At 39.0% G+C, this 18193-nt stretch overlaps 1 protein-coding gene across 1 annotated transcript in view; it reads right to left on the bottom strand.

Moving 5' to 3' along the window:
- The window catches only part of palm2akap2 (PALM2 and AKAP2 fusion), a 107503-nt gene that overhangs the window by 49481 nt on the left and 39829 nt on the right, over positions 1-18193 (bottom strand). The window contains exon 4 of the mRNA XM_072453515.1: positions 15808-15929. Within this exon, the coding sequence (XP_072309616.1) occupies positions 15808-15929 (122 nt within the window). The remainder of the gene's footprint in view (positions 1-15807; positions 15930-18193) is intronic.

Raw genomic sequence — 18193 nt, 5'->3', positions numbered from 1 at the left:
AATGGGTTACTGAACCCCTGGAAAGGTAGAGGACATTCAGATGCTAATCAGGTACTCAGGGTGGTTGAGCCAGGGTCTCACAAAGACAAAGAGGTTTCTAATAGCCCATTAAGATTCTGAATAGGCTAGCTCGGTAGATACAAGGGGGGAGTTTCTGTTGAAACAAACAACTCTTTCTACTTCAGGAAGGCTCCTCCCAATGGGCGGGTCTTACCACAGAACAGTATTAATATCGGAGTTCTCGACCTAAATTCTGTTATTGACAATGACTCTTGGATGAGAGTCGAAACGTCTATTTTTTCAAACTGAGTCCAGATGACTACAACTGAAGTTTTTTCTACTATAGACTTAGATACAATTTATTGATCCACAAGGGAAATTACTAGCGGTTCATAACCCAGTCTTTTCTCCTCAGTTTCTGCACCATTTAAATTGTACTCACTACTAGTAATTGCAAATCAAAACATCACAACTGTAATGGGCCAATTAAATTTTTAACCACCAATCATCAAAGTTTAACTTCGGTAATATTGAACAGTGCTGCTGGAGCATAAGACTGTAGAGACATTCGGCAAACCCACGGCATAGAGGTGATAACAACCACATACCATATTTTCCGGACTATAAGTCGCACCTTTTTTCATAGTTTTGGCCTTATACTTATATCCTTATACTCCGGAGCGACTTATATGTGATATTATTTGTTTTTTTCTTCTCTATTATGCCTTTTTTGGCTGGTGCGACTTATACTCCGGAAAATACGGCATATATATATATGTGCAGCGCCTTAAACCACTACATATGGACGAGCACAATAAACTATGATAGAAATGACTCAAACAATATATTTTAGATTTTGCCCTATCAGCATTACCGCCATCATAATGAATTTGCATATTGAAATGTCACAATCCGATTCCCAACTTCACCACTTTCACATTGCTCGTCAGGCACAACTCAAATCACAGACATTTCTTAAACCTAAACACTCCAAACAAACACTTTTCACAGGCTTTTTTTGTTGTTGTATTCCAGCGATGACTTGAACCAGGGCCCCCAATCTGGCAACCCGTCTTATGAGAAGTGCAGGCGCAGCGTGCGCCACTAGTGTAGTAGCGCTGCTGGCGCGGCAGCGCCTAATAGATCCATGGGCAGCGCACACAGCGGTAACATATAACGCACAAACCGCATTTATTTGTAATGACAATCTGGCAACCGAGACACCAAACCTGCGCTGATTGGGCAACTTCATTGTGCGCGAGGAGCTCGAGAGCAAAACATAAACACAATAGAACCTGGTCCCTGCGTGGTCCTCATGTCCAGAGGAATTTATCTCCTGGTGCCGAAAAACGAAAGAAGAAACTTCTTGACGATGTAAAGAAACTGCAAACTCAACAACACTCTCCAGGTATTGAACTTCTCTTACAAAGAGACGGTTAATGCTGCTGTTTGAAACAACACGATTCTGTCACGTTAGTTCGCTCAGGCTGGAGGCGACGAGAGCTCTGCCCCGCGCATAATAATATGTCTGAATGAAAGATAATAAGCTTCACATTTACACCAGCCCCGTAGTGTTAGCTGCAGGTGAGGCCGGTGAGGGGCCTCTATGGTCCGGGTCACTAAGAGGCGGGGATCCGGTCCGTCTCGTCCAGAACCTCTGACGTGAGACTTTGGAGTGAACAGTGTGCGGCCCCTGTCCCGGGCCCCTGTCCCGGGCCCCTGTCCCGGGCCCCTGAGCAGCCTCAGTCAGAGATGAGCTGGTTTGAGTTTGGGTCCCTCTCTCTCACATCACCATGTGTGAGATCAATCGTGACTCGTGATGTCTGTTTTACTTTGACTTCTTAACGTGCAATAAGAGGAACGTAAAGGTTTATGCACGTAAGGTCCATCAGCCAATCACATCGCAGCATTGTTTCATGTCCAGTGTGTGATGTTCTGATCAGAACAAACATTTATATTGTAATTCACTTTTAATAGAGCAATAAAACATTTCAATTTATTTAAAAAGCATCATTAGACTATTTGTTATAAATTATAATAAATTGATAGTGAAAAATAACCAGACATATTATGATTACGTCTGTTATAGAATAATACTATATATTTTTATACAAAAGTGGCAAAGCTGCAGAAACGCAGTCTCTTCACTATAGCTAGGTTTGGACCTTCACTTCTAGTTCTGTTCATTCTCTGGGAATAACATGTTTGCACTGTTTTATCAGTGTTAATTGTTAATCAAGCAATGCTTATGCTATTTTTTTAATTTAATATAACTTGTTTTGTCACTTTGGCAAGAAGGAACAGTTGGGAGCTGTAAAAGATAAATTAGTAAGGATAACTATTACTTTTACATTTTCAGTTAAAATGAATCAATTTGATCATAATTATTTTTCATAGCCAATATTGTATTGAGTAATTAAGTACACTAATGTATTAATAACTGGCTTTAGTCATTTTCTCCTGGCACAGTTTCATCACATCATCATTTTATAGCATTACAACCTCAACATTTTACTCTTACTTTAGCCGGCTGGACCACATTAAAATGCACCAGAAAACCCAAAAAAGGTCTGAAAATCGCTGGGGGAGGGCCACCAGACCCCCCCTGTTCATTAATTTAAACTGCTAATGTGGCTGTAGACCCTTAACGCCCACAAATACGTCCAAAAACATATCTGGCACGTGTGTTATTTGTTCAGGGAGGAGAGGTGATGTCAGCGGAATACCAAGTTGCATTGTGGGATTTAAGTTAGCAATATTTGAGCTTGTGAGGTGTTGAGAATAAACTAACTGGCAAACAGATGCCCTGGAGTTTTGGTGCGCTTTGTTTGCGTTGAAGAAAGTTCCCATATGTGAATTGTTTACTGACAATGGCAATAAAACTGATTCTGATGACGTGGTGAGGGGCCCCCAAAATTTTTTTTGCTTAGGGCCCCCTGAAGGCTTGGGCCGGCCCTGACTTGAACCATCCATCGCATTTCCTAATTAACATTTTGAAACGCGCCGAGATTAAGACAGGGCTAGCGTGTCTCCTGGACCTTTACGAGATGGATGTGGCAACAATAGTAGGAAGCACGTTTGGGAGGAGGACCGGGACCGCTTCCTCACCCGCTGCCAGAAGTCCACTTCAGAAAGCACTCCTTCGAGACGCCAGGAATGTGTGCGTCAGTGTGCCACGTTCACCGTCCAGCTACAGCGTAAACAGGCGGCACTTCCCACATTATTCTCACATGGACTCGTCAATATTAGTAAATAAACAGAGGATTCTTGGAAAGCTTCTCATCTGAAGGGGCAGTGCGTTTGTCTCGTGGTGGAGTTGCACCAGGTGTTTACGTCCAAAACAATGGGCTGTCCTTGTTTGGATTGATTGAAAATGTCCCCCAAAAATAGTGCCACAAAATGGAAAGTGGACAATGGGTATTAAAGGACACGGGATGACCTCAAAGCATCAGCGGGATAAAAATAAACAAAATACATTCATCAATTTGGGATTTCGTATTCTTCTTCGTTGGCAATTCAAGGGTGCTTCTATTTTATTCTGGAGGTTATTTATTGAAACAAAAGAGCAACATGTTTGGCTTTGTTTTAAACTATGTTTGTTTGTGTTTGATATTATTAGAGCTACAATGCTTCATTCATCACTATTTTATCCTTTCATTAAAAAACAACGAAACTAAGTCACTGTTTGTTACATGTCCTGCTGAACATGGACTGACCACCAAAAATAAGTCTCGATTGCAAAGGGTTCTAAATAATATAATAAGTTAAATAAATAAACATGGAAATGTCAAGGAGCAAAACATCTCTGTGTAGCTTAGTAAATGCATGTTGTTGACGCATGACTTTGATAATCATCTGATGCTAGGATAAAAACATCTTATTTCCTCAGGGTAAGACATGTCCTTAAAGTAACTGTAATAAGACATTTTAAACCAGAGATTAGATTAAAAAACTAGAATGAATTTGGCATTTTTGTGGTGAAAATGTCTTTATAGTGAATTATTGACTGTAAATCTGTGTTTGTTACTTCATAGACAAGGCTGATCATTGTCTTTCAGAGGAGGTCCAAAGGATATTGCTCGTGATGTGAAACATCAACTTTATGGTCCAGCGCTTCATTTCTAAATCAGTAATTACCTGCTACTGCACACTGTTAAAAATCACCAGACCCTTTAATAGTATTTATCTTTTATTCCCATAGATTGAGGAAAATTAAAAAGGGGCAAATGTAAAATGTACAAACGCCATCCATAACTGTCAAAAATGTGTCTTATTTTGATTAAAAGTTTATTTGTAGAAGTCTGAAAAGGAGATAAACCTACACATTGCTTATTAAATGCTGTGATTATTTGCGTTATACAGTGCGTTGGTAGAATCTCTGCAGGTTCTGGTCACTCCTACAGCCTTGTCCATACTTCATGTCCTTGTTTGGTCAAGGGAAACAGATTGTATTGTGTGTTCTGTTTGCCAACGTAAGTAGCAGCAAGACTTACAAGTGCGCACTGTTTCCAGCTGGACACTTTCCCCTGAACATCACGGGCAGTAATCAATGGATACGATTGTTCAATATTGTTCTTTTGATGCTTATTTACTGTTGTAATAAAGGGGAAGGTTGTTGGGAAGCTTTGGAGAATTATAATTGTAGGATAATGTATCTAGTTTGCACATTTCAATGCAATAAACGATGCATTTTTTAATTGTGTTTATTATTTATTGTTTTTTTCATGAATTACTGCTACTACACTGAATATGTTGCAGCAATTTGCTTTGTTTCCCCCATTTACTTCTACCATTGCGTCTCCATCTGCTACTTCTACTTCAGCACCTCCTCCTCCAAATGCTGTAATTTTAAGATGTTTTGTCATTAACTAATATAATATGAATATACTGCAGTCATTTTAATCTACCAATATAACTCCCATTTGTGTCATCTTATTTTATTTTAAAGCTATTTCTCCAACTGTGATTGCCTGAACTCTATTAAATTAAATTGGCCAGTACATATGGCTCCCTCTGGTGGTAGCATCTATATTTACACGTAGTGGGCGTGAACACAAAGCAGAGGAACATGTGTGCTTAGTTTATTTTATGAGCCGCTTTCACTGTTCTGATGCAAGATGCAATAATTAAGTCGACATTCACGGTTTAACACACAGAAGGGTAATAGTTGTTTTTCATACAAATGTCAAATGTCCTTTTTCCGACACTATAAATAGAAATGACTCATGCCATCTTTGTGTGTTTATTTTGTTGGCTAATATAGTTTTATTGAAGATTGACTTGGCAGGAGATAACATAAGGTAATCCTGAAATATTTTGACATATATTGGAATTTATTCTATCAAATAATGAAAGCTATCCAGAAATGAGCAGATAAGTGGGGACAAGATACTAATTCCCAATGAAACAAACAGGAAAAAGGTCTGCATTTAATGTCTCCATTTCACCCATAACATATAGCCACAGACTCAACCATGTGCAGGTTTGGGGGTCTGTCTTTTTCAAGGGTTACACAAAAATAAAAGCAAAACTTCAACAAAACTACAGAACATTTAAAAACACAAACAGTGCTCATGGGAGACTTTCTCTTTGTTTTTTTTAATTGCAAAACCCCTCAGAGGCACCATCTCACAATGTTTCTGTTCAATTCGAAGATTGCTCCAAGCTGTGAGAACAAAAGGTTTGCTTCCATAAGTCAGTCCGCACTCAATGAACAAATAAATGATAAATGTCACATGAACGCACGGCATAGTAAACACACAGGATTGTAACCATGGGCTAATTCCCTGTCCCACATTCACTCTCACAAACACACCAGCAAACATCACACTGGTGGTCTTATCCAAGAACTAACCAGACCCATCCCTGTCTAGTTGGTATGGCCAGAGAATTATATACATACACGCTATAATTAAACACTTTTGACTTGATTAAATCTTGATTGAACCTGAAAGTCGTAAGACCAAATGGTAAATTTGTGGGTAGCAAAGAAAAAAGAAGAGAAGTGCATGACCTCAAAGTTATCTACTTTCACTGCCTGGAGCAACTTTTATAATGTGATAATAGAAATGGGGCTGATGTCAGTGTCCCACACCCGTTACCATGGTCACTGCACGCAGAGTAACCACATCATACGGGACGAGGAGGAGCAGACAGGGACTTTTTGACACCAGATCCCTCCACAGAAAGAAACAAATGACATGTTTTACTATGAAACTCCCTGGAATTCAATAAAAGTGTTTTTTAGTGGACAAAATGTTACACAGTCAGGCTTTATACCACTTCATAATACTTTAAAAATAATAGTTCCAAATTGCATTCTATTAGTGTTAAAATACAAACATTTCAAACTAAATTTTGTTACAAAAACGCTTTATACTTGATACAATTTTGATACCACATTGATAAAAAAAAAAAAGCACGCCTTTATTATACAATTTTCAAAACAAAATAAAAGTAGTTTGGGCTTTTACTACATATATCAGGATAATTCTAAAACAATTCAGGAAAGGTCATTTGTGATCCATTTATGTTAGTTTCAACAATAGCTTGAGTATGGTTTAGTATCTGGGTATCATTGTTTATTTGATTTATATTTATTTTTAAGTATCCTAAATGACACATATAAATGAGACTTGTGATTTAGACCAAGAAAACCACAAGGATTAACACAACAAATCTCTCATTGTGTCCGATTTCTCACACGTCCAAGTCCAACTCATTGTTCTTTTCTCACTGTCATGTTGTGATAATCTGTCCTCCAACGTATCCCACAATGCACCACTCCCTCTGCCCTAATTATTCATCCTATGTCCCAGTGACAGGCGGCTGGGAGGAAGATTACAGGCTGTGGACAGAAGTGGGTGCTTATATAATGCATTCAATATAGAAAGTTTGCTTACTTTGAAGACAGTTTAGCCTGAAGTGACCTAAGAACTAACACAGCACCGTACTTCAAGTCTTCAAGTGTAAACTGTAACGTCCAGTGGCAGACTCATGGCACCAGGCAGTGGCAGAGGCGGCACGGCAGGCTGACTAATGTTCAAACGTTTATTACAGGACACATTTATGTCCCAGAGGTTTCAATTTCATATTAGCTCAATTTAAAGGTGCAAACTTTTCTCGTGGTTAAGATAAGATCACCTTTATTTGTCCCACAATGAGGACATTTCAGTGTATCAACACAGATTAGGAACAGAAACAGATTAGGCACAGAAGTATAATAATAAAAAAACAGATAACTCTTAATCTCTTATACTACTCTTATAATACTCTTAATAAAAACAACGCTCTTATTTGCAGCTATATGGACATAAAACATTGCACCAGGATGATCGACATTATGTCACATTATTGCACATGATTATGACAGTATTGCACAGGGTTATGACATTATTGCACATGATTATGACAGTATTGCACAGGGTTATGACAGTATTGCACATGATTATGACAGTATTGCACAGGGTTATGACAGTATTGCACATAATTATGACAGTATTGCACATGATTATGATAGTATTGCACATGATTATGATAGTATTGCACAGGGTTATGACAGTATTGCACAGGGTTATGACAGTATTGCACATGATTATGACAGTATTGCACAGGGTTATGACAGTATTGCACATGATTATGACAGTATTGCACAGGGTTATGACAGTATTGCACATGATTATGACAGTATTGCACAGGGTTATGACAGTATTGCACATGATTATGACAGTATTGCACAGGGTTATGACAGTATTGCACATGATTATGACAGTATTGCACAGGGTTATGACAGTATTGCACATGATTATGACAGTATTGCACATGATTATGACAGTATTGCACATGATTATGACAGTATTACACAGGGTTATGACAGTATTGCACATGATTATGACAGTATTGCACATGATTATGACAGTATTGCACATGATTATGACAGTATTGCACAGGGTTATGACAGTATTGCACAGGGTTATGACAGTATTGCACATGATTATGACAGTATTGCACAGGGTTATGACAGTATTGCACATGATTATGACAGTATTGTACAGGGTTATGACAGTATTGCACATGATTATGACAGTATTGCACAGGGTTATGACAGTATTGCACATGATTATGACAGTATTGTACAGGGTTATGACAGTATTGCACATGATTATGACAGTATTGCACAGGGTTATGACAGTATTGCACATGATTATGACAGTATTGCAGAGGGTTATGACAGTATTGCACATGATTATGACAGTATTGTACAGGGTTATGACAGTATTGCACATGATTATGACAGTATTGCACAGGGTTATGACAGTATTGCACATGATTATGACAGTATTGTACAGGGTTATGACAGTATTGCACATGATTATGACAGTATTGCACAGGGTTATGACAGTATTGCACATGATTATGACAGTATTGCAGAGGGTTATGACAGTATTGCACATGATTATGACAGTATTGTACAGGGTTATGACAGTATTGCACATGATTATGACAGTATTGCAGAGGGTTATGACAGTATTGCACATGATTATGAATGTGTACAAAACTGAATAATGAATAAGATACAATAAAGGATAATAGTAAAATCATGTGAAGCTTTTTCTTGTTGATGAATTTGTTTAAAATTGCACATTTTAAGACTCTTGTAGTTGTTTTACAAGTCCATGCATTAATAAGTAATTTCCCAAATTGGTATACTACTGTAGCCACAGCTGCCCTGGAGTAGATGATTGAAGACCTGGCAACCAATCTGTGCCAACGGCCTCTCTGACCAACATACATCCCTACACACGACACATTCTTACTCAGGCAAGGTGGTGAAGTGTCTTGCCCAGGTTTGTGGTTGAAGAAAACTATAAATCCAATCTTTATAATAGGCAGTGTTTTCAGAGTGATACAGGTCAGTCTCTCCAGGCAAGTTTTCACCACCTAAGAAGAGCTTTGGTCTTGCAAGTATACAAGATCCAAACAAGGTCTAAACCAGGACAATTAGGCCTATAGTTTGTCTGTGACTGGCTCATACAGTAGTTCTGAACCACGACAATTTGCTCAACCCTAGAACTGCAGAGAAATCTTCGTCTAGGGCGGCAAAATATCAAATTGAAATCGCAATTTGAATGACAAAGTTTTCCTCACAAACAACAAAATATCCTGTGTTATTTTGCAGAAAAAGCTAATGCCCTTGTAGTTTAGAGCTCCTCGAGCAAAGTCTGAAATACGTCTTTTTACTGTTCTTACTTCTGTCTGCTCTCAAATGTAAACACCTCTGGACGTCGTTTAAAATGTGCACTTGGAACTGTATCCTACTATTATAACACAAGTTTGAAGAGAGAGGACATTTGGCCGGTTCACCTGGACGAGAGACTTCCACATTCCCAGACTAAACTCTCCCCGTGTCTCCTCGTTCTCCGTGTTCAGTCCGCGCTCGACACGGTGTATGAAACCCACACAGCGACGCCTGCATTTATCCCAGCCCGGAGAACAGTCGCGCTCTAAACCCGGCGCTGTGGCCGAGGCCGCGCTCAGTGGGACGTTGTAAAAGCTCCGTTGGGCGGTTCTCTGTGTTTACTTTGTCCTGCCATGTAATGAGAGGCACATGTGTCAAACTACTACTCGCCCTGCACTTTGTTTGGTGACTTCACACGACATAATGGCTGCTATTTTGGAGTTGACTTTCCTCCGCTCGGTGCTAACGGTCCGCACAAAGATGGCACTGTGCTCGGGTTTGCCTCGGCTTTAATGGGATTTCCAGTTTGCAGGGGCACAACGACGTTACTGTTGCATGTCTTGTCATATTTGTCTGTCTCCAATATGCTGTCAGTTGAGTTTAATGCATTGGGAAATATGACAAATAGGTAAATAGAGAGAGAGAAATTAAGAAAGTTGCGGAAGCACCAACAATACAAATGATTTTGGTAGGTTTATATAGGAGTTTTGAGTTTGCAGTATTGATAATAGTCTATATATGTAAAAAAACAAAAGAACAAATACAAACATTTCTATAGTGTTTAAGTTGCCTTTTTTTTTTACTCCAGATGCCTGCTTAAATAGTAAGATGAGGCAAAGTTGTGGATGTGTTTAGCTCGAGAAAACAACAACAGAAGCAAGAAGCTACCAACTACGGGTGTGCTAAAATATGGAATTATCAATATATCATGACACTAAATTTGGCGATAAACGTACTAATTTTATAGGCTGCGGTGTCAGTATATTGTCATGAATATTTGTTGGTATATTTATTTTATATTTCTTAGTATATTTCATTATTTTAGATAGTGCTACAGTGATTTTTTTTTACTTCTTTAGAAACACAAAACTTGTTTATGGATTTGAAAAACTAATTAAAATGGATTGATTCAAGTTAAGTCTGTGCAGAAAGTAGTTTAACACCGTAATACAGTTTGTTCTTAAAAAATAGTGACATATTGCAGAATATCATGTGCAATATACTCATATATCAGTTATGTATTGTGTATCGTGTTGAATCTAACTACTGACCATCCAATCAAATGATAACCCTCCAAACACCCTCCATGACCCCTCAATAAGCTGAACAGAGACAGAAAAATGAATTATTACATGGAAAATAACCAAAATATACACAATTTACTCACAGTTAACGCTACATTTTACAATAATAACAGAAATTTGTACCCTAACTTTCTTCTTCTTCTTCTTTGGTGTTTCATGTTCCATTACCGCCACCTACTGTAGTTACACATCTTCAAAGTATGTGTTTTACGCCATACCGTTAAAAACTAAAACAAAATAACTTTCCCCTCCCTTATTTCCACAGACAAATTCTTCTTTCCGTGTCTTGTTTATGCCCTGCAGAGTGTGAAGACTCCATTAAGTTCCCCCGGCCCGGCCTTTGTCACTTACAGCCATTAAAGCCCTCGCCACTGTCACTACTTTAAACAGCCGTAAACGTGAGACACACAAAATGTCTGTCTGCACTTTTATGGACACCGTGATCTTACAACATTTCACAAAGCCCATATTTGTCCCCACTCCTCACCTCGGTCCTACCAGAAGAAGCCTAATCGTGGGTCAGCTACTACTTTAAGGTCAAAGATAAAATAACGCTTGGGTAAAATGTTTAGTAATACCTGAACTTGATTGTCTATAGTTTACCATTAGTGACGACTATCTTATACTGACTTAGTTCCTTTTACCTTATGACACCGTTGAGTTTACTGATATTTATGGCATATTTGTCCATTATTTAGTGTTTATCGTTCATTTTACCTTACTTCTAAATCAGGGGTCCCCAAACCTTTAAGGACAGGACCCCCAACATAACTGCAACTGCTCTAGGACAGCTACAGCTAATTCAAATTTGTCTGTGATCAATTCAAGGTGTAAAACATTTAAAAGAAGGACTATTGCTGCTCATACAAGTGGTTTATTGTGTACCGTATTTTCTGCACTATAAGAAGCACTGGTTTATAAGGCGCACTGTCAATGAATGGCCTATTTTTGATAATTTTTCATTCATAAGGTACGAAACAAAACGTGTACCACACATAATCGCTTCGAGGTCAATAAGCACAACCAGAATGAATCCATATACAAGGCACACTGTCGTTTTTTGAGAAAATTAAAGGCTTTTACGTGCGCCGTATAGTGCGGAAAATACGGTAATTTAACCTGATTTCATATACATAATAAAAAAAATTCAGCGTCATAATTGTAAAAAGACATCTTCCCCGTCATCTCGTGACCTTTGAAACTTTTAGCTGACCTCTTCGTACTTCTACTTGAGTAATACTGTAACGGTAACTAACCCGTGTGTCCTTATTGTCTTATGTTGTCCACTCGGTCATGGAAAGACTGCTATTGCCCGGGTGATGGGATATTCTGGGCCGTCGTCCTGCAGGGTGTAAATTTAGACGCCACACCTTGCAGGAGGAATGCTCACACTCACAGGGATCAAACTGGCCCTCGTGCGGCCCGTGTGTGGGGGATATTTCTCCGAGTGGCTGGGGGCATTCCTTTCTCTCCTACGCAATGTGCACTCGCGTCAGAATCACCCACCGGACATGAGCTCAAGAGCCCGAGAAGCAGCTGAGGTTGAGAAACGTTCTTCTGGAAAGGTATAAACTGCGTGTGTGGATGTGACGCTGATACAAACGTGTATTACAAACTGTAGTATTGTCCATCAGCAGAGCCCCTATCCTATTTCCCCAGCGTCAGCATGGTCCGGCAGTGCGGCACTTTGTTGTCATGACGTGTACTTATTATACGTGAAATAATTGCCGTTAAAACAAACCAGTGCAATATAACAAACACATAAATAGACGGCTGGTTTAGCTGTTCTGAACATCTCACTAAATGTTTCTACTGCTTTCAAACAACAACATGCCAGCTTGCTTTAAACTTGCATTTAATGAAAATGGGATTTAATTAAGTTGATTTAAGAGAAACCAATTCAAAACCAAATGATGTAATAACCTATAATGAGTTACACTGAACTCAAAATCTGATTGTTATCACATTTTTGAAGTTATACGCTTGTTAAAATGACACGTGAACAGCTAAATCTGATGTGAGTAATCTGATTTTACGGTTTGCATGTCATTTAAATCATCTTTAAAGGTCCATTAATCTGATAATAAAACAGATTTTGCATGTCAACATAGCAAAGTATTTGAAGTGTTAGGCAGACATCAGTGTGCTTGTTTCTTTTATGAAGTTAATGAAGAACAATATTGTGAAAAGTCCAAAATAGGTGCTTGTTGGTGGTGCAGGGGTTTTGGTGTTGCACATATGTAGTCGTTACCACCTCAGCGTTGAAGGTTCAATTCCCCGCCCCTAAACATTTGCCCAATGTCCCTACCCTTTCTCTCCCCATTTCACATTACACCTCCCATTTCACATTGCACCTCCCATTTCACATTGCACCTTTCCTATCTAATAAAGCCATAAAATCTTTAAAAATGTATAAGCAAAATGTCCAAAACATAGGATTATGATCTCCAGCTGTCATTGTGAACTATATATAACAGACAAAACCATAATGTCTTCTTTAAACAATGTGTACCTGGTTGGCAAAATAATATTTCTAGTCAAAGTAAATGCTGTTATGCCATATTCCATTCATACAATTAGAATACACGCTGAAATGTCAAGTTCGATCCTTAAACTTTGGTGCAATGTTTGTTCAGCCATAAATTTAAAAAGGAACATTTGGAGAATAGTGAAAATATTAACCCGTAAATGAACTCAAGCCACTTCAGTAGATTTACATAATATTTGTTTGTCTTCACCTTTGACCTCATTTTGCAAACAGTGACATCTGACCGTGCTTCCATCAAACCCCGGCCCACTAAACACTCTTCTACGTGGTTTTAATTGTTGATGTAAGCAGAACCACGCTGTTTTCTATCAAAGCACTCGGCACAGTGCGTCTATTCAGTTGCAGCTAAATGAATTGAGTTCTCAACCACCACAACTGTCCTCTGCTCCATAATGGCCGCTCTTTGACCATTCACCACTGCCCTGTTTACAGTCCGACGCTCGTGTTATTCCGGGACCACACGCTGTTGATGTTTCTCAGCCGGGGCGATAAGCTACAGTAGTCGGGGGCTAACAGAGTGCCTTTCATGGCGACAGTTTGATAGATGTGGAGGTGGAGGCTGACTCACTACTGACGGCGAAATAAACCACGCCGGACACAATTTACAGTCGCTGCTTGCTGGTGCGCATCCGCTGGTACAATTATTTCAGGCGAGTCCATTTTGACTGCAGGGATATGACAGGAGGATGGCTCTACAACTTATGCTTTTGATGGCATTTTCGAGAGGTGGATTTTTTAAGCGCTGCCTCAGAATGTGTGCGTTTTTGTTTCACAATGCGACACCCAAACCAATGAGTTGTGTAATTGTAAAGAAGAAGAGCCGATAATACTTTTCACTCCACACAAGCTTGAACTGATCTAAACTTACATATATGTGAGGATAAACTAAAATATAACCCATGCACTTCAAACATTTGTTGAGGTTTTTTAAGTTGTGCGACTGAATACTTTTGGATACCTCAGTCAGTATTGATACAGTGATATTCTGGTACAAATCTGCCCAACACTATCTTCTCCTTAAGTCATTGAACAGTTCCAAGAATTAAAGTGCGATTTAACTCGGACTGAATCAGGTTCAAACAAGGATTAAGCAAATATGTTGATGGCAACCAATGATGTGCAACATAACAGCCCTGTACGGGTGATTTAGAAGCTGAAACAGACGCTAAACACAAAGTGTCCTAAAATATCAATAAATCCAGACCTTCCCACAATGCATCACTAGAAAACACACTAACAAGTTATTTCCAGGAGAGTGAACCTTAAAACTTGCCTCACCTTTAGGGCAAACAACAACAATTTTAGTAGTTGAATAGTTTAACAATTATTTATATTGTAAATTGATTTTTTAAAATACATTTTTACCTAGCTAAAGATACAAAATATACCAATGAGCTACTTTTGTTTAAAATGGTTTCCTTTTATTACATTTTAATTTAATAACGCCACAGCTTTCTATAGTCTATAGTCTGGATAACGATTTAAGATGATTCAAAAACAATTATATTAATACTTGACTAGCCACAATTATTCCCACTAATCGTTGGAGCCCTTCTAACATTAACATAAACCCTAAACTTGACCTAAATTTGACCTAAAGTTCCACATGGTGACCTGTTTTCCCCAGAAGAATGGCAGGGCTCCATAAAGGGTGAATAAAGATTAAAGTCAGAACAACGTATTAAATTCCTGTCCAAACCGTGAGCTGGCAATTTATTTGAAAAACCTATCATCTCGTGCATCACCTTCATCAGGGAATATGTGACTATCAGAGCAGTGCATGATGGGAGTTAGGAAGCTCCTCCCAGACACACAAAGGAAACACGCCCTGAGTCACAGAACTTTCCTTTTCACACTTTCTTCAGCCTGGGAAGTAACGCCCTGATTTCACTTGTCTCTTTTATATTCCCGACATATTTGCTGTTTTAGGCCTTTATCTCCCGCCCAACACCAAACACCAACTCAAAAAGTTCCTCTGTTTGTTACTCATTTCACAATATACAATTACATTAAAAGGTTCGCAGAGGTAATTCAATTGCTATTTGAATTATTGTAAACGGTTACAATAGTTTCTGTAACAAAAGTATTGATTTCACAAATAAAATGTATTTTTCATCACCTTGATTTTGTCGAATTAATGTTTAAAGTTTCAAATGTGTTCCTTTTGCGTAAATTGTTCCTACATTTGAGAAGGTATGAGAATATGGCAGAGATGTGCTGATTCCTTTTTAAAACTCCTTCCTGCAATTTCCGACTTTTATTTATTATCTTTTATTCACAAACTGACACTTGTCTGATGTTAAACTTTGATACATATCTACCACATCCCACAATTATGAATGTAATAATAACTATAACACCATGAAAACCATGCACTAAACAGCCTAGATCAGCCGCATTTCAAATGTCCTCGCTTCCTTTGAATTGAGTTCAACACTTGCCTAAGCACATCACTGTGAAAAAACACATTGTAATCCAAATAGTGTAAGAAATGACAGTATAAGTGTACAAAAATGTGTATGGACCCACTTGTGGCTATAGCACACTCAACTCGACAACCCACATAAATGATGACTTTAGCATCCAGTTGCTTATGAAAGTCAGATGTTTAGCTGTTGTGGCGCACATCTGTTTTGCATCTCTCCCTTGACGTCAGAAGCACATGTAATGGGCTCCGAGTCCAAACAATGGACAAAGCGTGTGGAGCAGAGACGTACCTGTGGATGCCGTCCTCCAGTCTCTTCCCCTGCTCTTCATCCTGCTCCAGCTGCTTCTTCCGGACCGCCTCTTCCTCCACTATGGTTCCCTGGAGCAACCATCTCTCCCGCTTGGCTTTGGACTGCGGGAAGCAAAGATACACAATATTAGATTAAATATATTACATGCAATTATCAAGTGCGGTTAAAGATGTTAAAGATGGAACAAAAGAGGCTGAACTGAAGGATGTAACAAGGTGTAATATTTAGCTGTGATGGTGGCAAAAGAAATGCAACTGTGATAAAGGTGGAATAGATGTGATAAAGCTGTAATAATGGTGAAATAAATTAAATAAAAGGTGTAATAAAGATATACTAGATGTAACAAAGGTGTAATTGCAATAATAAAGGTGAAATGAATGCAATAAAGTTGTAATAACTCTAATAGTGATGCTTCCAGATATAACAAATGTGTAATAACTAAAATAAAAGGTCAAATAATGTAATAAAGATGTAATTGTTCTAATAAAGGCATATAAGATGTAACATTATATGATAACGGCAAAGTGAACTACACAATAAAGAGCACTCTTATGTGTGACAACTAATATATTTGGACTAGATGGAACAAGTCTATAATACAGATGGAATTAATTTAAAACATGTATAACAACAGTAATAAAAGTATAATGTAAAGTAAAAAAAAAAAAAGTAACACCGGTATGTATGTAATGTATAACAGCAGCAATAAAAGCTATAACAAATGTGTAACAATGTTAATAAAGGTGTAACAATGGTGAACAGATTGTATGAAGAATGATTTCTACAGTATATGTTCTTACACCTATATTTTATCTAGTACACCTTTGTTACAGCTATTACACCTTTATTACACTTACTACATCATACACTAGCTTAACCAATAATGAGACAGGAATTGTGCGTTGGAATCTGTGCTTTTACAGTTCGATGCGGTAAGACAGAAAATAGGTCTCCTTTGTAGCCTGTTTGTGGTATTTTTAGTGCTTGTTAACAGCCAGATGAGTTCTATTACAGTGGGAGACGGGACATTTAGAAGATGAGTGCCAAGTGACTACAGCAGACAAATAAACACAGAGCCCCTAATGCACAGTCTTTACACAGCACACATGGACTCACTGTGCTCCCTGCGCTCAACAATAGGCCTTTGTGTTGCCGTTGGATTTACTTAAGATGGACTTTTAATGTTGGTGCAGAAGAAGGACCATTTCATTTGTAAGTAGTGGAGACTTTACGGTAATTCCTACACAAATGGTTGGAGTGTTCAGCAGCATCTACAGGACTGGTCTTTAGTATGTAACTAGATGATCAGCAGTATGGACTTGCCTGACCCGCCAGCCCCGCCCACATTCTGTTCGATTGCGTAAGGGTCTGGAATCGGAGTCAGAGCCGAAGAAATCGTCGGTAATCCATTTACCTATCCAATCCCAGTCGGAGGTTTTAATCCCACTGAGATACGGAAGTTGCTTTCCACACCCGTTCCAAAACATTCAAGATGGCGGACCCGGCTCGAGACCGAGTGTTTACTTCTGCTCTTGCTTCGGTTTGAACAATCAGGAAAGTCCGCTCTACTCCCCGTGATGAACGTGCGTTAGATGCGGTTATGCGAAGGGCGTCATGGCGATTCAGGAGACATTTTCTGCGTTCTGGGACGGATAACGCGGAACACGCCTTGTTGACATGGACTACGTACTGGTTACATCTGGTTAAGCGTGTCGCGTTTTTGCGTCACTTCTGGGTTTATGTGATTGGTTCTGTCTCTGCTCTCTAAACTCCGCCCTAGAAATTGAAACGCAGCGGTCGAGCCCCAGTCCCACACACAGTTTTGATAAGTAGTTTACCAAAACGTGTTGGGAATGGCTGGTCAGGCAAAGTATAGACCGCTATAGTCGTAGTTTCCTTAGGCAAGACATTACATCATGCAGACGCCAATATTGCTGAATCCAATCTTGCTGGCTGCTAATGCCTAACTTAATTATATATTTTTTGTGTGGTGATGATAAAACATGAAGGGAGTTGGAAGCGATAAAAAGGTTTTCAGTAAAACTTTAAACACTTTCTTATTCCAACTCACAAGAAAACTCAATATTTCCTTCCCTATAAGCCAGTCCAAACTCTCTCCTCTGTGTTTGCAGATAGAAGCCAGAGCCTCGTGCTTGCCTTTGCTTCCATGTTTACCACAGCCCGGCACAGAAGGGGAGCTCAGCCTCACCTTTAGCTGTTTACTGTCAGACCGCTGCTCCGCCTGGCTCCGCTCACAGAGAAACAATTAGCCAAGCCCTGTGTTCCTCTGCCTGTGTCGCTGTACGTTCCCTTATTCAAAGACTCTCGTCGGATCTAAAGCATTCGCCAGCTGCTGTTAGAATGT

This window comes from Eucyclogobius newberryi, unplaced genomic scaffold (assembly GCF_026437365.1).
Source record: "Eucyclogobius newberryi isolate DKJ021-1_F unplaced genomic scaffold, fEucNew1.0.hap1 SCAF_2, whole genome shotgun sequence".
NCBI classification, from domain to species: domain Eukaryota; kingdom Metazoa; phylum Chordata; class Actinopteri; order Gobiiformes; family Gobiidae; genus Eucyclogobius; species Eucyclogobius newberryi.
This window is presented reverse-complemented; position numbering and strand designations above follow the sequence as displayed.